General features: G+C 45.4%; 1 protein-coding gene across 2 annotated transcripts; it reads left to right on the top strand.

Annotated features, from left to right (window-relative positions):
• Positions 1-2,928: 2,928 nt before the first annotated feature.
• Positions 2,929-20,545, top strand: Znf169 (zinc finger protein 169). 2 transcript variants are annotated; one of them, XM_027409984.2, is made up of 5 exons: positions 2,929-3,037; positions 7,146-7,232; positions 12,381-12,507; positions 13,050-13,145; positions 18,241-20,545. In XM_027409984.2, the coding sequence occupies exons 2-5, from the start codon at positions 7,200-7,202 to the stop codon at positions 20,190-20,192; spliced, it is 2,208 nt and encodes a 735-aa protein (XP_027265785.1). In that variant the 5' UTR covers positions 2,929-3,037; positions 7,146-7,199; the 3' UTR covers positions 20,193-20,545. The 2 variants fall into 2 exon arrangements, with proteins under 2 accessions (XP_027265785.1, XP_027265784.1); XM_027409983.2 differs by having other exon boundaries at positions 18,238-20,545.
• The last annotated feature ends 652 nt before the right edge of the window (positions 20,546-21,197 follow it).

The following is a 21,197-nucleotide window of genomic DNA, read 5'->3' as shown; positions in this document are numbered from 1 at the left end:
GGCACTGGTTCTGGTGACCAGGCTGGCCTCAAACTCACAGATATCCACCTGCCTCTGCCTCCCGAGTGCTGGTATTAAAGGCGTGTGTCACCAATGCCTGGCTCTTAGGTGTCTTAAGAGACTGATAAGACAACTAGATTGTCTTGGACAACAGCTTCTGGAAGTGTCCTGGATCTATGGGCAGACGCCTGGGCTGCTCTGCTGGCTCCCAACGGTTGAGCTCCATTCTGGGCTCACTCCCCTCATCTCTCTTCCTCTTTTTAGATGTGTGTGTGTGTGTGTGTGTGTGTGTGTGTGTGTGTGTGTGTGTGTGTGTGTTTGCACATGTACATGTGTATGGAGGTGAGAGGCTGACATCAGGTGTCTTCTTCTGTCACTCTCCATCGTATAAATTGCATGGCGGCACATACCTTTAATCACAACACTTGGGAGGCAGGTGCAGACGGCTCTCTGTGAGTTCGAGGTCATCCTGGTCTACATAGTGAGTTCCAGACAGCCAGGGATACATAGACCCTGTCTCAAAATTCAAAACAAAACAAAACAACAAAAATTGATGCAGGGTGTTTAGCATCCAAACCCAAATCTCTATGGTTGAGTGCCAGGCACATTATCCACTGAGCTCATCTCCCCAGCCCCGTCCCCCGTGTTATTTAGTTCATTTAATGTATGCCAGTGTTTTTCGTGAATTTAAGTGTACCATGTACATGTAGTTTTGCAGAAGCCAGAAGAGGGCACCTGGTCCCTTGGAACTGGAATTTTAGATAGTTGTGAGCTGCCATGTAGTTGCTGAAAACTAAACTTGGGTCCCTTGCAAGAGTAGCTGTAGGAGAAACTTCGACCAGCCTACCCAAGCTGCCGGTGCCAAAGCCAGCCTGCATGAGCATGCCAGGCAGAGACTGCTGACGAAGAGACACCTGACCCAGAGACACCACTGAGGAAAGGACAGTGCAGCAGAGTCAGCCACCTGAGCCAATAGGACCTTGGGAGCGGGTATAAAGGCAGGCCTAGCTTCCTTATTAAACAAGTCTGCATCATCATCTGCTACTCACTGACTCCCAGTGCCCGAGTCATTGGTGCTGAGTCTTCTCACCCCTCTCCCCCAAGGGGGTCCGACCAGGGTCATCCACAACAAGTATTGAGTGCTTTTGACTGTTATGCTTTTCTCAAGCTCCTCCCCTATTTCCTAATACGATTTTATTGATTTTATTTTTCTTTATCATAGCAATATATTCCTATTTTACTTGTGTGACATCTTTTATTTTTGCTTTTTTAAAATTTATGTTTTATATCTCAATCCCAGTTCCCCTTCCTTCTCTCATCCCACTCCCCGCCCCTCACCTCCCATCTGCTGTTCAGGGAGGGTGAGGCCTCCCCTAGGAAGTCTACTAAGTCTGTCCCATCATCTTGTTGAGACAGGACCAAGGCACAGCCCACCCCACACCCCTGTGTCTAGGCTGAGCAAGGTAACTCTCCATATAGAATGGACTCCACTATAATGCAGTTTGTGTATTAGAGTTAGATCTTGGACTCACTGCCAGTGGCCTCATATATTGTCCCAGTCACACGATTGTCACCTACATTAAGGGAGTCTAGTTCGGTCTTATGCAGGTTCCCCATTTGTCAGACCTGAGTCAGTGATTTCTTACTAGTTTCAGTCAGCTGATTCTGTGGGTTTCCCCATCTTGGTCTTGATTCCCTTGTTCATATTATCGCTTCCTCCGTCACGTTGATTGTGCTCCAGGAGCTTGGCCCGTTGGTTAGCTGTAGATTTCTGCATCTGCTTCCATCTGTTTTTGGAAGAGGGTTCAAGCTTCTCTGGGGTTGTGGGTTGTAGGCTGGGTATCTTTTGCTTTATGTCTGGTATTTCTTCTAACATTTTCCAGTGGTTTTCTCAGACAGTGCAGGTTTGTGTCACGTGCTGTCGGGGTTCAGTGGATTCATGAGGGAGAGGAACCTCTGGGCATCTCTGGGTCTCTGTTTCTTTGTCCTGTACCGTTGTTTGAACTCAAGCTGCCCAGGTTCCCCCAGGACTCTAGCTTCATCTCAAAAGGGCCTCCAGGCCCTGCTTGGGCTTGCTGTCTGTTCCCCTTGCAGAAACTTTTCTCCACCAGGGAAGTTTTCTCACTTCAATTATTGTCGGAACCGCCACAATGTTTCCATGTGAGAGGCTTGCACGGCTATTGTTTATTTCATTTTGTCCTTTTTAGAGCTTGATTTATGTGGAAGACTGAATCTGGCCAGTTACTTCTGCTATGTGATATTTCACTTTAAGAAGTGAACAGGAAATCATTTGAAGATCCCACTCATGTCAAATTCCTAGAAATACAATTCAAAATTCAAGTTCAAATTAAATTCAGTTCAACTCAAATTCCTAGTCTTTCTGCAAAGACTTTATTGTCTTTCTGTCACAACCAATAAGTGATTTTTTTGTATTAGTAAAATAATTTAAAACATCACAGCTTTAAATGTCTTCAAATTTAGATTGCCCTTGTCTTCTTGTAATCATTAAGGGAAAAAAAGTCAGATTTATTTCCAAGAAACAACCTCCCCAGCATTTTTGGCATTTAAAAAAGTGGCTCAGACACGCTGAAGTTTAAAACACAAGGAATCATTTAAAACGGACGTATTAAAAAAAAAAAAAAACAACAAAAAAGAAAAAAAAACGATGTGTTGGCGGATGGAGGCGGCTAGATAACCCATCCTTTTTAAGAGAATCGATTAATGAGTCTCCTTAAGAACTTGAAGGTTACTTCGGTTTGGTTTTCCTGATGTTTCAGTTTCTCCAAGATCCTACCGGGTGTCAGCAACCAGGGAGAGAGTCGCCCAGTGGTGGGGAACCCCGCCTGCAGACTGAAGTTCCAGGTACAGCCTCCAAATCTGCCAGAGGCGCCCTGCTGCACGCGGCATTCTGGGTATTGTAGTTCTCGCATCTCTAGAGTTGCGTGGGTCGTGTAGTGCGCGCGCGTCATCCCGGCCGGTGTACTTCCGCATCCTGCCCTCGTCACCTGTGCCTGTGGACTGTCCTCCCGCGGTTCTGGTGAGTGAGTAGGACGACCCCGGCCGGCTTCTGCAGGTCCTTCCAGGAGGAGAAAAGTCCGGAGGGCTGGCGTGGGCCACCCACAAGGCTCAGGCTTCCGTGGCTGCTCGGTCCGGTCCTCGATGCGCAGAGTCTTCGGGAGTGGAATCAGCTACGCTGCCCATCTCGGAGGAGGGTCTCGGCGAAGACCCTCGGGTGGGGAGGGGGCCGTGTGGGGACGGGATTTGGGGTCCGGTGCCTTGTCCTAGACAAACTGTGGGTTAGTCTGGCCCAAGATCTGCTTCCCAGGCTACGCTGTAGGTGTGTCCTCTGTGTTAGGGCGCTGTCCGGGAGCCTGGATCTGGGGCATCCCGAAGTCTCCCCTCCACGCCCACCGCCACTGCGGCGGAGAGGCAGGCGAGGGATAGGAGCTGCCCTCCACAGGAACTCACATCTGCCCTGGTGAGGACGGGGTCTTGAGGAGCTGCCATAAATTTGGAAATAGCGCTGGCTCACTAGGACCGGGTTCCTGCGGAAGGATTGCTTTGGGGGAAAACATAAAATTGCTTGATTGAAAGGAATGACAAACACCCGGAGACCTGGAGCTCGGGGTCTTGGTGTGTGACCAGGTGCGCGCCCGTGTGTGTGTGTGTGTGTGTGTGTGTGTGTGTGTGTGTGTGTGTGTGTGTGTCTGTCTGTCTGTCTGTCTGTCTGTCTGTCTGTCTGTCTGTCTGTGTGGGGGTTTGGCTCTTGTACATGTTGTGGGCTTCTGACCTTGTGTGGCCCCCTTGAGTTTGGGATTTTCCGTGGCCCAGGGCTTGCTGGCTGATTCCTTGATCCTGAAGATGTGGCCAGGCCTTTCTTTTTCTTTTTAGTTTTTGAGCTGTCCGTACAATTCATTTTGATCATCATATTCACCACACAAAACTCCTCCCAGATCCATCTGCTTTCTCTGTTCACCCATCTTTGTGTCCTTTTTACCCCCTTCTTGTTTTAAAACCCATTAAGACTAATTTGTGCTGTCCAAATAGTCTTATATATTTCACTGTTTTGTGATTGGATTACCAGGTGCTGTATATGCTCTTAGAGAAAACTGTCTCTTCCTCTCCCAGCAGCTAATAATTGCCAGTAGCTCCATACTAAGGATGGGATTTGGTGCAGAACTCCCATCTCCATGTCTGGTTTGGGCCTGCACAGGTCTTGTAACTGCTTTGAGTTCATATGTATAGCTTGCCCTGTTGTGGCCAGAAGGCATTGTTTTTTTTGTAGACACCCATTACCTCTGGCTCTTATGCTCTTTCTGCTACCTCTTCCTCAATGATTCCTGTGTGTGTGTGTGTGTGTGTGTGTGTGTGTGTGTGTGTGTGTGTGTGTGTTCCCTTTAGTGTTGAACAGTGTCCGGTTTCTTATTCTCTGCACCTTGGCCATTTGTGGGTCTCTGTTAATCATTATCTATTGAAAACAGAACTGTCTCAAATGAGAGTGGAGAGAGATGTATTAATGTATGGGTAAACCACTAAGTCATCAGGAGTTGGTTTAAAACTATGTCCCTTTAGCGAAACAATAGGAGTAGGTAATCCTCTAGGAGCTATTGCATGTCTAGATAGGTTCTTGTCTATCGGTTTCATCCTGTAGAGAGACACTTAAATCTAAGCACAAAGTGGTTGGTTACTCCCATGATGGTCTTGCCACTATTGCACCCCTGGACATATCTGCACATCTTGCCAGGCCAGTCATTAATGTAGTTTGCAGGGCTCATAACTGGGAATGGTTGAAGATTGCTTTTCTACTCTCGTAGCATGTGTAGCACCTACTAGTTGAAAACTAGGCAGCAGAGATGACGCTTCCAGGTCAGAGCCAGCTTCATTTTTTTCATGTTTTATGTCTCAAGTATGTGGTATCTTCAGCAATAGGGTCTTACTATCCAATTTTTGGAAGGTAAACAAGAGCAGTGACAATACCTGTAATGTTTCAGGGGCCGGGAGTGGGTGTGTATCTCTGGGACCTCATTGGCTGACAACTAGCAATGCATTTTTTTTTTTTTTGTTTTTGTTTATCAGTCTCTGGTATCTAGTGATGATATTGTTATAGGATAACTTAATTTTTAACACACATTCTATACCTATCATCTATCTATCTGTCTGTCTATCTATCTATGAAGATATAGAGGCATCTGTGGTAGTTTCCACAAGGTTTTTTTTTTTTTTTTCAAAAGGTCTATAGTGTTACTTATGCCTCTCTCCCAGGATTTATTATTCTTAAGTTTACAATGAAGATATCACAGTCATTCCCAGAAGTATAATAGCTCTAAAGTTCCATGGATTCATAACCTAGATTTATCACTTGTAGATGACTGACTTGTCCTGCACCCAGGCCTCACCTCAAAGTGTGGATTTCTTTGGAATGGGCTCCTTTCTAGAGCCCTATGCCAGAGCCTGTTTGTGAGTTCATCTGCTCCTGTATTCCCCAGAGCCAGTACCAGTTCTGGTTTGTCTCTGCAAGGTCACTTTGAGCAAGGTTGTTGTAGAACACTATCCCCTGAGTGTAACAGTCACTGTCTTCATCAGAACAGTTTGGACTACTTGGAACAGAGTTCATTTGACTCACTTTATGGGGATCTATTTCTAAGTTTGCTTCCCCACACCCCCAATAGGACATTGTCCTGGTTACTGCCTTGTAAGTTGTGAATGCTAGCAGTGGTTGGTTTTGTTCTTCAGCGTCATATTAACTCTTTTGTTTTCTTTCATATGAATTTTAGACTTTTAAAATTAAATCTATATAAAGTAATTCCCCAGGATTTTGAGGGGGATGTCTTTGTATCTGTAACCCAGGTTAGGGAGAATTGTCACCTTAAAAATGCTGAGTTTTCCTACTTACTGTATGGAATATGTCTTCGTTTATTTAGATCTTTCATTTCTTTCAACAAGGTTTTATAGTTTTCCTCATAGCCTTCTCATAGTTAAAAAATTATACTTAGTATTACTTTGTTTGGATGTTATGTTGTGTTGCACTGTTTTAATCACAAATTCCAATGGATCATTGCTAGTGTATAGGGAAGTAATATTTTATTATTAACTTTGTATCTACTAGTTGAAGTAATTTGTTTTGGGAGTTTTTGTTGACTTTATGGGGTTTTTCTCCACAAACAGTCATGCCATCTATAGACCAAGTCAGTTTTTTTTTTCCGCTGACTTCTTAATTCTCTATAAGGTTCACATGTTACATGTAGTTGACATATTTTTAAAGTACTTTTTTATACCACAAGAGTTTCTATCCATGATATTTTAATCCTTTTCTTTGTTGAGGGCATCATATTTAACAATAATTATAAATCTCATCATTCAGAACTTTTGGTTCTGACTGTCATTTTCCTCTGTACTCCCAAACATCATGATCACACTTAACAATATTTACAATTTTCTAACATTGCCTCATGCCAGTTTATATTTAACTCTTCCACTGTTGTCTCTTTCTCATTCATGTGTGTAAACCAGGATCCAGTCCAGGTCACAAACCTGATTTGAGGGATGATTTTCTCCTGTCTCAAAAAGGGAAAAGATAGTCCTCTACTTCTTCCTTCAACAGCCTGTTTATAAAGTTGAATTTTTATGGAGTGGGGCAAAGGCTGATTGTGACCTAAATTCCAAGTGACGTTTCAAATCTTGGGAGCCTCATCTATGATTTGTGAGTGGGTGTAGCCAGGGTCACTTAAGAAGAGATCAGGCCTTTGCTCAGCTTCAGGTCATGCTCCCCCACCCCCCTTTTTGGAATTCTGCTTTGACTCCCTGGACACTTATTTAGCCTCCAGGCAGGGCTGTACGGGAGGCTTCTGCCCTGAGTGTGTGTGTGTGTGTGGGGGGGGGGACCTCAATTCTCAGTGTGCATGCTCACTGATGCTGTTGCAGAATGGAGGCTCCGGTACTCGGCCAGAGATGGGATTTGACCTCATGACTGGCTCAGATCGGTGGATTCTCTTTAATGGTTAAGAAAGGGCTACAGAGATGCTCTGTCAACCTGCTAGTCTCACCTCTACCGTGTCCCTGTTTGCTACTGAATCAATCGGGAGACTGGGGGGGGGGTGTTAAAGGCCTTCTTTCTAAGTGCCTCTCATTTCCTCCTTGTTCCTCAGACTGGACTCTGCAAGTAGACTCTTCTCTAGGGAGAGATTTCTGGAGAGTGGGAGATGGCCCCAGGGCTCCTGACAACCAGAGAGGAGGTAAGTCCCTCCTCTTCTCGTGCCCCTTTGCCCACTTCTGGTCTGCAGTCTTCCTAGTAGTTGTTAGGCAGTGCCTACTCCCATCTGGGAGGTCTAACCTATCTTACCTGGAGCTTTCTGTAAAATTCCTTTCTATAAAAGTTCATAGTCTTGGTGGCACACGCCTTTAATCCCAGCACTCAGGAGGCAGAGGCAGGCGGATCTCTGTGAGTTCGAGGCCAGACTGGTCTCCAGAGCGAGTGCCAGGATAGGCTCCAAAGCTACACAGAGAAACTCTGTCTCGAACCCCCTCCCCCCAAAAAAAAGTTCATAGTCGTCACATGGCTAACATAAGAACACAGGATATCTAGGCTTATGTACACGGCGAATCCCAAGACATGAAAGATGTATGTGAAGGCTGTGGGTGTTGTCTACACACATGAAAGCATGGAAGCTGGAAGTCAGCCTAGCTTATTGAATGAGTCTCAGACGAGTGACAGACCTTGTTCAAGAAACAAGGTGGACAATACTTGCAAAATGACAGCTGAGGTTTTCCTCTGGCTGCCGTATACGTGCACCCCATACCTATGAAGTACATGAACACAGACACACCCACAGTCAGAGTCTGAATTACTTGCTGCTTTGACAACAAATCATTCTACCCTTATTAGACAATGCAACGGCTTGATGTAACTCAGTGTCCTTAATATTTATCAACCAACCAAACAGCTGCTAAGGAGCACTCTTGTATTTAATATGTTCGTTACACAAATATTTATTGCTATTTTTGCTAATTGAGTTTTTCTTTGTGCTATAAGTATATCAAGCATTAAATGTTTTTGAGAGAAGATCTAGATATAATTTTTCTGAGGTCAGATGGTAGATGCTTACATATTCCTGAGGACGCTGAAAATTTTTTGGTTTTGTTATTATCAAAAAGAAACCAAGAGATGTGTGTCCCCCCTCTCCATTTGTCAAATCTTTTATACCTTTGTAGAGATTTTTTTTGTTTTTATTGTTGTTTTTTCTTTAGACAGGCTTTCACCATGTAGCCCTGAAACTCACTATGTAGACCAGACTTTTCAGATTCACAGAGATATGCCTGCCTCTGTCTCACAAATGCTGGAATCAAAGGTGTGGGCCACCATACCTGGCCCCTAGAGAAGCGTTCTTGGTCAACAGTGGTTTTTAAAATTGTATTTTCAGTTACTATATTGTGTATCAGATCTGAATTGCATAAAAAAAAACTGACCTGTGTATACGTAACATGATACTTTTGCTTGAAAGTTGAATTATAACATTAAAGGGCTGGTAGGTACAGGATACTAGTTAATTAGAAATCAATGAACAGACTTTCAAAAATGTTAAGTTTGTTTTTAAAGTCTGCTGCAAACCATAATATGTTTCACAAACTACAATAACCATAAATTCAGGCTCTATTGCTACAAAGTTCCCTGTTTGATTAGAAGATTCATCATTAGAATTTTAAATTTTAAAAATGAGGACTAGAGAGATGGCTTAGTGGTTCAGAGATGTTTTGGTCTTGCAAAAGACCTGGCATGTTGATTCCCAACCATCAGTAACTTCCTCTTCTGGACTTTTTACCAGTTATGCCTGTGGCCAGATATACATACAGGCAAAACACTCATGCACATGAAAACAAACTAAGTAGATCTTAATATATTTAGATATGATTTATATACTATAAAGTTTACCCATAAGAAATAAGCAATTTAGTGGATTTTAGTATATTTTCAACTAGTATGTATCAGATTGCACAGCCTTTATCACCAAAATGTTTTCATCACTTCGGTGGTGACGCATGCCTTTAATCCCAGCACTGGGGAGGCAGAGGCAGGTGGATCTCTCTGAGTTTGAGACCAGCCTGGTATACAAGAGCTAGTTCCAGGACAGTCTCCAAATCCACAGAGAAACCCTGTCTTGGAAAAACCAAAACAACAATAACAGCAACAACAAAAACAAAAAACTAAACAAGAAACCCAAAGAAATTCTTTACTTAAAGGAGTTATTCTATGCTATACTCTCTTCTCCCAGCTCCTGTTAACTACTGTCATTGTTTGGATAAGAATGGCTCCCATAGGCTCATAGATTTGAATGTTTGGTCATTAGGGAGTGCTGCTTGGCAGGGCGTAGGAGGTGTGGCCTTGTTGGAGTAGGTGCCACCTTGTTAAAGGAAATGTGTGTCACTAAGGGTTGGCTTTGAGGCTTCAAATGCTTAAGCCAGGCCCTGTGTCTCCGTCTCTCTCTCTTCCTGCTGCCTGCAGGTCTAGATGTAGATCTCTCAGCTGCCTCTCCAGCACCTGCATGCCACCGTGCTTTCCGCCATGATGATAATGGTACTAAACCTCTGAACCCAGGCCCAATGAAATATTTTCCTTTATAAGAGTTGCCATGGTCATGGTGTCTCTTCACCGCAATAGAAACCCTAAAACAGAAGTTGGTACCAGGGACTGAGGTATTTCTGTGAAAGGCCTGACCATGCTTTTGTTTTGAGGATTGTGGACTTTGGGAGTTTGGATTAGAAAAAGTTCTTGAACACTTTAAAAAGCTGATGCTTAGTGTCAAGAGAGTGCCATGATATTTCCAGCTGCCTACCTACCCTTAAACCTTAAATTGTCTGTTAGGTGACCTTGAGGAAACTCAGCACATAGAGCTAAGGCAACCACAAATATGGAGCCAAAAGGGTTCAAGTCAACAAAGTTTTGGCAAGTAGAGAATTCAGTAAAGGAAAATTATAAAAAGAAAGAATACATAAATTCTAGAGCTGTAAAACATAGTAATTTATGTAAAAATTAAATCAAAGGAGTTCAGCAGCCCATTGGGTAGATGTACTAATGACTCTGGAGACAGTTCAACTGAGTATCCATTCTAAAGAGCAAAGAAAGTAAGACAAAACAAACAGAGCCATGGGCACCATCAGGTGTACTGATGCACACAATGGAAACTGAAGAAAAGATACAAAGAAGAGGCAAAAGAATGATTTCTAGAAAGTCTTTGAAAGATGATCTGTTTATCTAACAGACTCCAAACAAGATGAACATTTAAAGAAAAAAAAAATCCACACTATGATTTGAATACCCAAACTGTTAAAACCCAAAGACAGAACTTTGGAAGCAGTTAAATGATAAGTGATTCATTTCCCACAAGAGATCAGTGTGACTAAGCTAATTGAGCCTACCAAATAGGTAAGGAAGGAGTAAAATTATCTCTTCACTTGACACCTGATCCAATATCTTAAAACTGTGGGATACTTTTTGGTAGTTTAAATGTTTGCCCCAAGATTCATATGTTGAAACAAGATAGGGTCTTGGGAAGTGATTAAGTCATGGGCAGAACATGTGTATAAGAGTAAGCTTATAATGGGCCTAAAGGGAACTAGTTTGGCCCTTCATTGCTCGTTTGTATTGTCTTCCTCTGAGGACAGTGTTTGTCCCCTGTGGAGGAAATGACACCATCCTAGAAACAGACTGAGCCCTCCACAACACTTCCAGTTGCTTTCTAGCACCATGAGAAAGAAAAATTTCAGGCATTCTGTTAGAGCCTCCTGAGCTGAATATCATTCCCACAGAAAAAAGATGGTTGGAGTGAGTTTAAAAGTATGATAGCTCTGAAGGGAAAGGTATCCTGGCAGTTGGAAGCCAATGAATACCTGCAAGTGTTACAGCTCTGAAGGGCAAGGTATCTTGGTAGTCTGAAGCCAAGGAATACCTGCAGCTCAGAAGAGAAAGGTATCCCAACAGAAGTGTTACAGCTCTCTTGCAGTTGGGGATGGTTTCCACAGAAAAGTTTTACAGTCCTCCCTTCAGGAAAGGTTTCCCTAATGCAAGTGCAATAACTCTTGCAGGAGAGAGTTTCTCCAGTGAGGTTGTAGCTCTTTGCTCTGCTCTGGAGAAATGTTACAGTTTTGCTCAGCTTCCCTGGAGTGTAACCATCCTGCTTCAGCAAGGAAAGTTTCTCCAGCCAAAGTGTTACAGCTCTGCTCAGTTCCAATGAAGTTGTTATGTCTCTGCTCTGCTCAGCTCCAGTGAAAGAAAGTCACTACCACAAATCTCACTCAAGAGATTTATTGGGAGGGAGGAATCTGGGAGAGTGGCTGCCTCTGCCAGGGTGGGAAAAAGGGCAACCCCAAAGTGAACAAGTACAGGACTTATATAGGGTTTCCTAGGGGTGGAGCTTTCCAAGGTGGAAATTTTCAGGGTGGGGATTGGTAGGATTTCAATCCCTGAGCTTGAGACGAGCTCAGAGATTGGTTGCATTTTGTGCTCCTAGTGGAGCATTTTCTTGATTGGTGATTGATGGCAGGGGCCCAACCCATTGTAGGTGCCACCCCTGGACTGATGGTCCTGGGTTCTATGGAGTGTGAACTGGGTAGGCAATGTGGAGCAAGCCAGTAAGCAGCACCCTTCCATGGCCTCTGCATCAGCTCCTGCCTCAAGATTCCTGTCCTGTTTGAGTTCCTGTCCTGACTTCCTCCAGTGATGGACTGTAATGTGGAAGTGTGAGCCCAATAAGCCCTTTTCTACCCAACTTGATTTTTGGGCATGATGTTTCATCGTAGCAATACAAAACCCTAACTAAGATAGATGGTAAACAAATTCTGGTAAAGTTATAACAACTTTTGATATATATATATATATATATATATATATATATATATATATATTTACTCTAAAATTTGTATAGGAAGGCAAGGGTGTTTTAAGATGGCTAAAGTAACTTTTTAGGTGAAGTTTATTGATTGTGTGTACATATCTCACCCCAGCTATTCAGGAAGCTGAGGTAGGAGAGTTGGAAGTTGAGCTAGCATGGACAGCATAGCAAGAACCCCTCAAATACAGTAAAATAAAGTAGAAGAATTCAGCCGTCTAGATTTCATGCCTGCTATACAGCTGCAATAATTAAAACTGTTTCTTTTAAGGTCTTGTGTATGCCTAGATCCATAGAGCAAAATAGGAAACCCCTCACTTTTGGATTTCATGTATGGAACTGGTATCCATATGTGGAAGTTGTCTCCAACATACAAAAACAAGGTTCAGGGTAGAAGTAGGGCCTGTAAACTCTGTGTTGTTGCAGCAGATCACCCTATTATTCTGCCCTGGTTTCATCTAGGCTGGCCCTTTGATGTGCAGGAATGCGCTTTTGTTACAGGCATTAATGGCTTTCCATGATGTGGCTGTGGCCTTCAGCCAGATGGAGTGGGAGCTGCTGAGTCCTCCTCAGAGGGCGCTGTACAGGGAGGTCATGCTGGAGAACTACAGCCACCTGCTCTCCCTGGGTAAGGCCTCCCTCCTGGGTTAGCTTTCAGGGTTTACCTGTGGGCGCCTTAAACATCTGTGGGCAGCCAACGCCTTCTGTTCTTTAGAATGTCCAGTTTTGTAGAGAAGTTTTGTGTGTGTGTGTGTGTGTGTGTGTGTGTGTGTGTGTGTGAGTGTGAGTGTGCATGTGAGAGTGTGTGTGAGTGTGTGAGTGTGTATGTGTGTGTGTATGTATGTGTGTGAATGTGTGTATGTGTGTGTGTGTGTGTGTATGTGAGTGTGTGTATGTGAGTGTGTGTGTGTGTGTGTTTGCAGTGTCTGACAATGTATTTCTAGGCCTCTTTCTAGGCTGCACCCTTCAAATCTGGGAGGAACTTTACTCAAGCACAGGGCATGGTCACCCTGTTTTGACCCAGGGTTCCTTCTCACTATTCTGATATTCTTTCCCCATCTCTGTACTTCCCTTCTGGGTGTATGACATTTCCTGCATTCGTTTGGAGTTCTGTTGTAGCCTCTTAAGCCACTAGCCTAAGGTCTCCTTGATTTTGTTTCTTGTGAATAGGAATTGCGTTTTCCAAACCCAAACTCATCACACAGCTGGAACAAGGGGCAGAACCCTGGAGAGATGGCAGTGAATGCCTTCGGGACCTTTGTCTAGGTAAGTGGAAGACTGGGTAGGTGATGAGGATACAGGGCATTGAGGCGCTCAGGAGGCCAGGAAGGCTTGGTAAGGGTAGCTCTCCTCCCAGGACTCCAGGTAAGGCTGTGTAGCATTCCTCCTCCTCCCCCTCTCCCCCTCCCTTCTCCCTCCCATGCTTGCCTTTCTCATGCTTGCCAGGAGAGGGCTCCCCTCACCAGGGCACCTGATTGCTCTGCTTTGTGCCTGTAGCACATGTAAGGTTGCTTGTGCTCTTGCCAGTCACTTTTGACCCTCACAACAGTGCCTGCCCTTTGAGACTAACTAGGCTGAACGCTCCTCAGTTTCTGTTTGTGACCCAGCAACTGCTTAAGTCACACCCATCCTGTAGACTCCCATATCTTTGTTTTCTTTGTGATGGCTTAATTAAGATTACAGCAAAACGTGAAGATCTGTAGCAATCTGGCTGCCCCGTGGGCTAGGAGCCCATTGCCCACCAGGGGGCAGGCTTGCTCCTCCTCAGACTGGCCTGCTTTTCCACCTCTGTCTCTGGTCACATTCTCTGGCTGCCTTTGTGCTTTTATCCTACCCTGTGGGTCCTTCAGAATACCAGATTACTTTGCGTGTCTGTAAATTTTTTCACTCATAGTGTGCACCCCCTCCAATTCCTGGCAAGTAAATAATGTCCATTAAAAATAAGAAAATTCCTGGATCAGTAGCATTAGAAAGAAGAAAAAATAACAAAGGGAACAAAAATGGATCCTCAGTAGAGTGTCATTTACTTCTAAAGTTTTTGCAGTCATATTGATGATTAACTCATAAGTTTACCTTACAAAAGTATGATAAGTAATAGTATAGAACCTAAATGAAGGTAACATTCTCTGTACTTGAAGTGCTAAAATGTGGATAGGTATACTTGGGTGCTTTCCTCATGTGGACTTTTCTCTGTGCCTTGTGTGTTAGGGTTAGGAGATTTCTGTTCTACCGCTAACAGAAGGAAGAGGGTGTGATAGGAAGACAGATGCCATTAATGCTTAAGGCTCACAGTATTCCTCTTGGATTTGTTCTGCTCTCAGGCTCAGAGGGCCAATGGCCAGGTCCAGGCCCCCCACCAACTTGAGGTTCCATTCCTAGAACTCTGCTAAACCCCATCCCATGCCATCAGCCAGGGGTAGAATGCCTTCCCACAACCACTTTTGTATCCTTTGAAGTCCAATTACCCCCTTAGTTTGGGGACTTCCTTGTCTGTGGTACAAGTGACATTGATTTGATTTGGGGGTCATTCTCCCCTTTTGAAGCACAATTACATCAAAATAGCTCTGCTAAGAATTAAATACTGAAGAACCAAATTAGTAAATGAGCTGAGTAGACAGTTCTCCAAAGAAGAAACACAAGTGAACAGTAAATGTGTGAAGAAGTGTTCAACGTCCGTAGCCATCAGGGGGATGCAGTTGAAAGCTGCTCTGCGATTCCATCTCACCTCCCCACCCCCATCTGAATGGTCATCATCAGTAAAAACAAAACAGAACAAAACCCAGAAGTGCCAGTGAGGCTGGGGGAAAAGGAACGTCCACACACCACCAGTGAGGGCACCAACAGAAGCGCCTTCTGTGGAAGTCAGTTGACATGGCCTCAAGAAACTAAAAATAGAACCATGCATGACTCGGCTCTATCATGCCTAGGTGTATATGGGAAGGATTTGCAGGCAGGTGAGTGCAGCTGCAGTCGTTATGTTCGCAAAATAAGGCGAAATTAAAAGACAAATATGTATGCCTTCTTCTCTTATATGGAACCTAGGTTTAAAATTCTCTCTCTCCCTCCCTCACTCCTTCCCTCTCTGTCTCTGTCTCTCTCTCACTGTGTAGGTCACAAAGCTGAAAGGTGGGAGGACACTTAAGGGAAGTGGGAACTAGAGAAGGTGATGGAACCTATGTTTTGTAGTAAGAAAGTAGAAGCCGGAAGAGGGGGAGAGGGAGGATAGTGGAGGAGGAAATGAGAGGGAGAATGATATATACGCATGAAGGTCCCATGATGAAAAGCCCTAACCTGAAAAACCTGTAATACTAAACAAGTTCTTCTCTCCAGAGCTGTAGAATCCAAGACGTATGACAGCCTTCCTTCTCTTTAGCCTCTTCTCTTTTGGCCCCAAGTGCAGTGTTTCTGGTGCTCTAATCCCATGTCTGTTGTAGGCTTCTGCAGTTATGTGTGGTTATATGGTGCATGAAAGGCTGTTTAGCGACACTCCTAGTGTTCTCTGTAGGGCAAGCTTTCTCGTCTTCCTGGGATGCATAAGCTGAGGAATTTCCTTTCTTTCTTAACAATTCAATTGATTTCTTCTTGCATTTTCCATTACATGGCAAGGACAATCCAAGCTGCAACTTTAATACTTTGCTTAGAAATCTTCTCAGCTAAATATTTCCCTGTGCCTAAGTGCTACTCTTCCACAAAAACTGGAGTACCATTCAGAAACTTGTTGGCCGCATTTCCTACTGTCACTCCCTTTAGTGGCAATCTAGGGCCTTTGAGCATGTATGTCACAACTCTCCTAGCCTCTGTCACCCAGTTCTGAAGCAATTGCTGTATTTTTCCATGTGATGGAAACATGCACTTGTTGGTACCAAACATCTGTTTTCTTCAGAGAGATACCACCAGTACCGGTAGGATGGAAGTGATCCTAACTGTAGGGAAGTGGCTCCCACAGTTATGAAGGCTGACAGGTCTCATGGTTTGTGGTCAGCAAGCGGGAGTTCCACAAGGAGTGCTGCAGTTCCAGCCCAAAGGCGTGTGGGCCAAGGCTTTTACCTGAGTTGGGAAATGGAGAAACTATTTCTAAGTAGGATGGCACCCGGGAGATGAATCCCCTTATTGGGAGAAGATCAGTTGTTAGTCCTTTTCAGGCCTGTGCTTGCTGGGATGAGAGTCAGTCATGTTAAAGAAGGCAAGCTCGGTTGCTTTTGGTTTAAATTGGCCACACTACCACACTGCCAAGTGAGCCTTATAGCTCTTATAAGAGGATGCCTTCATTAGGAGCTGTGCCTCCATAACGGCAATGGTAGCTGTCATTAGACTAGTTATCACATTAACTCAAGGCCACAATTCCTGCCCTGCTGCTGAAGACACAAAATGATGTGTAGTAAGCATGACTAGTATTTATGACCAAGTGGGGCTATTGGTAAGACAAGGCAGGAGGGGTACATTTTCTCTCCTTTCAAAGACAGGCAAGTAGCAGTGTGCACCCAAACTTCAGCTGTTACAGACTCTAGAATTACAGAAACTGTGTGTGTGTGTGTTGTTTGAATTCCAAATATTGAACCCAGGCCTTTGTGTATGCCAAACACATTCTCTACTACTGAGTTATAAATAGCTGATAGCTAGAAATACAAACAATAGCCAAGAGTTATGTTAATATGGGCAAACTAGCTTACCAAAATAAATGAGAGTTTAGTGAGCTGAATTAGAACCCATTTCCTGAGGAGAAACTGACCACAGTTATAAAGGCTGAGGGCCAGATCTAGGTACCAAGGCTGAAAGTTTACTTTTACAGTTTGGAAGACCACAAGGAACAGCACTAATAAATGCCAAGAAGAAGCTGTTCAACTAGCAGGGACACCCTGCCAGCCAGCCAGCTCATTGATACTTTTTTTTTTTTTTTTTTTTTAGGAAAAAGAACAGTGGGACTTAGGTGCTGGGAAGGGTGCTTCATTGTCATTATCATTTTTCAAGTCCTTATTGGCCATTTATTGATCCTATTTATTTATTTAATGTCCGGCTTCCATTTCTCCTCCCTCCTCTCCTCCCAGCTCCTTCACCCCCCCCAACCCCAATCTACTCTTCCTCCTTTTCTGTTTAGGAAAGGGCAGGTCTCCCTTGGATATAACAAAACATGGAATGGAATATGAAATTACAGTAAGACTAGGCAGCTCCCCATGTATTAAGGCTGGGTAAGGCAACCCACTATGAGGAGTAGGGTCCCAAAAGCCAGTAAAAGAGTCAGAGACAGCCCCTGTTCCCACAAGAGGACCAGGCTACACGACTGTAACTTATATGCAGAGTGCCTAGGTCAGCCCCGTATGGGCTCCCTGGTTGTCAGTTCAGTCTCTGTGAGCTCCTGTGAGCCCAGGTTGGTTGATTCTGTGGGTTTTCTTGTGTCCTTGACCCCTCTGAATACCAACCTGTTATTTTAGATCAAACAAGTCACTGATGTGGATCAGGGCTCAGGAAAGATCTCTGGTAAAAGGTTGTGCAGTGTGTGCTTTAGATTCCATGGACCTGTTGCTTGTAGTGACTCCTCTTGTATTGAACTGTGGAAGGAGACATAAGTGGTACATTAATAATTAACTGTGGTCCAGCAACAGTCTGTATAACAGTTGGCAGACCTAGTGCTGGTGGTTCATGAAATGTGCCACACTTGATGTTGGTCAGAAAGAATCAGGTAGGTCTAGGAAGCCTGGACATTCTGAGTCCTCAGTCAGAGCTCATCGGGTTTTCTAGTCAGCTGCAGTAGAGAAGAATGGATTGTAGTGAGACAGCTATACTGACTGGTTATCTCCTAGGCAAGTACTGTTTCTAGAGAGGAGCGGTTCTCTTCTATGACTTGAAGGAAATCCAGCAAAGTCCTGGATTCATTAGGTCACTTGGAGCCGGATTCCTTTAAGCGGTTGCCGGTCTAGACCATGGCACCTCACTCACTGCTGAATCCCCGTTTGCTGATAGAAGGCGGCCAGCTTGTTTGCCTTGTTTGCGTATGGGTGAGGGGTCATTCGGTTTAGTATCACAACTGGATCTCTAACCTTATTTTCTACTGACTCTCCCCTTTGGGGAGACCTTGATGACTTCAGATTGGTCACTTTCTTATAGGACAAGGAAAGTCAATGAAAAAATAACTCATTGAGTAAAAGAAAGTATTTGTGGATGTTGGTGCCACTATTAGTGCAGTAGGTTTACAGAGCTGGGCTGCCGATGAGGCTTTTCAGTGTCTCAGGTTCTGGGCATTCAGAGCTGTGTGAAGGCCGCTCGCAGTGGAGTATGGAAGAGAGGCCTGGAAATGGAGTGTGTGAGCATCTGAGGGATTATTGTTGGGCATCTCTGAATCTCACCAATGCTTTCTCTCTAGCAGAATCCAGGACAGAATTAGAGCCCCATCTCTCCTGCCCAATAGCCTTTGCTAGTCCGGAAGTCCTCAGAGTGTGTGTGCTGAGTGGACACCCCCCTGAGACTTTTCCAAGCCCTCCAGCAGGCAGCAACCTCCAGCCAGAAGCTCTCAGCCATTCTAGCAGTAAAGGAGATGAAGAGGACGACAACAGCGATGCTCTGTTGCAGGGATCGAGTCCAGCGAGGATCCTGAAGACATTCTTTAGCCCGTGTCAAGGTCAGGCAGTGTACTGGGTAGAAGGCAGCAGGAAGCAAACAGACCCTGCCTTGGCCTCAGAAGGGATCCCTGAGAAGGCGGACACATTGATGGGGTCTGATGAGTCGGCATCTGGAGCAGTCATTCATGGAACATTTCCACTAGAGCTTACCGATGCCACAAGCCTGTTCAGCCCTCCGAAGCATCATGGATATCCTGACTGCGGAGGAGGCTTTTGCCAGAGGTCGGACCTCATGAAGTCCCAGAAACTGCACGGAGGGGAGAAGCCTTACTCTTGTGCTGAGTGTGGGCACCAGTTTACTCAGAAGGCTTCTCTCACTGTCCATCAGAGGAAACACTCCGGAGAGAAGCCATATGTGTGTGGGGAGTGTGGGCGAGGCTTCATGTATGTATCCTCTCTCAACAACCACAAGAAGATCATTCACTCTGGAGAGAGCCCCCTTGTATGTGGGGAGTGTGGGCGAGGCTTCCGCCAGAAGGTAGACCTCCTCCTTCACCAGAGGACTCACCTGGACACGAAGCCCTTCGTGTGTCCTGAGTGCGGGAGAGGCTTTTGCCGAAAGGCCTCGCTTCTACAACACAGGTGGAGTGCTCACTCGGGCGACAACCCCTTCTTATGCTCAGTGTGCGGGCGTGGTTTCAGGCTGCTCTCAAGGCTCCTCACTCACCAGGTCACACACTCCGGGGAGAAACCCTATGTTTGTGCTGACTGCGGGCAACGCTTTGGCCAAAAGGGCACGCTCATCCGACACCAGAAGACACACACTGGGGAGAAACCTCACGTGTGTCGCCAGTGTGGCTGGGGTTTCACCCAGAAGGTCAACCTCATCCGACACCAGAGGACTCACACAGAGGAAAAACCTTACCTGTGTCCCGAGTGTGGGCAAGCCTTTGAATTCAAGTCACTCCTCACCAGGCACCAGAAGACACATATGGGAGAGAAGCCCTATGTGTGCCCTCAGTGTGGCAAGGGTTTCAGCCAGAAGTTCAACCTAATTGGGCACCAGCGGGTTCACACAGGGGAGCTGCCTTTCCTGTGCCCTGAGTGCGGGCGCGGGTTTGTGAAGCAGGCCACGCTGATCAGACACCAGAGGACCCATGCGGGGTGGGAGAAGCCTTACCAGTGTCCCGAATGTGGACGAGCGTTTGAGTTCAAGTCTCTGCTCACCAGGCACCAGAAGATCCACACAGGGGAGAAGCCCTATGTGTGTCCTCAGTGTGGAAGGGGTTTCAGCCAGAAATTCAACCTCATAGGGCACCAGAAGACGCACACAGGGGAGAAGCCCTATGTGTGCCCCCAGTGTGGCCAGAGCTTTAGGCAGAAGTTCAACCTCATGAGGCACCAGAGGGTTCACACAGGGGAGAAGCCCTTCCTGTGCGCTGAGTGTGGGCACGCGTTTGGAAAGAAGGTCTCTCTGATCAGACACCAGAGGACCCACGGAGAGGAGAAGCCTTACCGGTGCCCCGAGTGTGGACGAGCTTTTGAGTTCAAGTCACTCCTCATCAGGCACCAGAAGACACACACGGGAGAGAAGCCCTATGTGTGCACCCAGTGTGGCAAGGCTTTTAGCCAGAAGTTCAACCTCATTGGGCACCACAGGAGCCATACAGGGGAGAAGCCCTACCCGTGCCCCCAGTGCGGGCGTGCCTTTGGCTTTAAGTCTCTTCTCACCCGACACCAGAGGACACACTCCAAGTAGGAGCGTTATGGGAACAAATATGTGGGTAGACACTGGATGGGATGTCACGCTTACCTCTGACTGGAGGACTCAGTCAGTTCATAGAGAAGCCATTTGTTAACTTGGCCCTGATTGTACATCAGCTCTGATCCACTGGGGAGAAGCCGTATGTGTGCAGGGATTTCGGGAGGCTTCAGTCAGAAGTCTCACCACCGCAGACGTGGGAGAACCCAGTGCGGCCAACAGCTCCTAGCCTGAGAGGTTTTGCCTGTCTTGTTGCTCCCTTTCTCCAGGAGCATGAAGCTGCAGAACTCACTAGTGAATGTTCCTTTTCCTGAAATGGAATGGGGCAAAGTCCTTGCTTGTTCATGAAATCGGCTTATGGTTTACTTTCTTCAGTTGGCAGCATTAGCTTTCTAGGGCTCCCTAACAAAATACCCCAGACTGTGTGGCTTAGGCAAAAGAAATTTACTTTGCCCTCTATGTGGAGCCTGGCAGGCCTCTCTCAGACTGGCTCCTGCCTCACCTCTCTTTAGCTGGTGGCTGGCTTCCTGTTGTGCTGTCTCTCTTGCACATGATTTCCTAGTGCCTGTCCTCCAAGCTAGGGCCATGCCATGACCTTGTTCACCTTTGATTACTTCTTTAAATGTCCTGTTCCAAGTCGCATCACATTAGAGGTAAGGCATTAGTATTTACATTGTGCGGAATATATTTCAGTCAGCAGCTGGCTCTGCCCACAACACCAGAGTTGCCATTTGGACATAAAAAATACATTCATGGCATCCCCATACCTCAAACTCTTAATTCATTTCAGCATCAGCTTGAAATTGAAAATCTCTAATATAACTTTATCTAAATCATGTGTGGGTTTAAGTCCAGTTCACTTGCAATCCAGATTTCCATCTGCAATCCTAGGAAATCCAACATGAAATTTGCTTCCAAAATCCAATGGCCATACAGATATAGGCTAGGTACTCTTGTTCCAAAAGGGAAAACATTGGAAAGACCCGAGGAGCATGGGTCTCA

Source organism: Cricetulus griseus, chromosome 3 (genome assembly GCF_003668045.3).
Source record: "Cricetulus griseus strain 17A/GY chromosome 3, alternate assembly CriGri-PICRH-1.0, whole genome shotgun sequence".
NCBI classification, from domain to species: domain Eukaryota; kingdom Metazoa; phylum Chordata; class Mammalia; order Rodentia; family Cricetidae; genus Cricetulus; species Cricetulus griseus.
The sequence above is the reverse complement of the archived record's forward strand: the minus strand, read 5'-3'. Positions and strand labels throughout refer to the sequence as shown.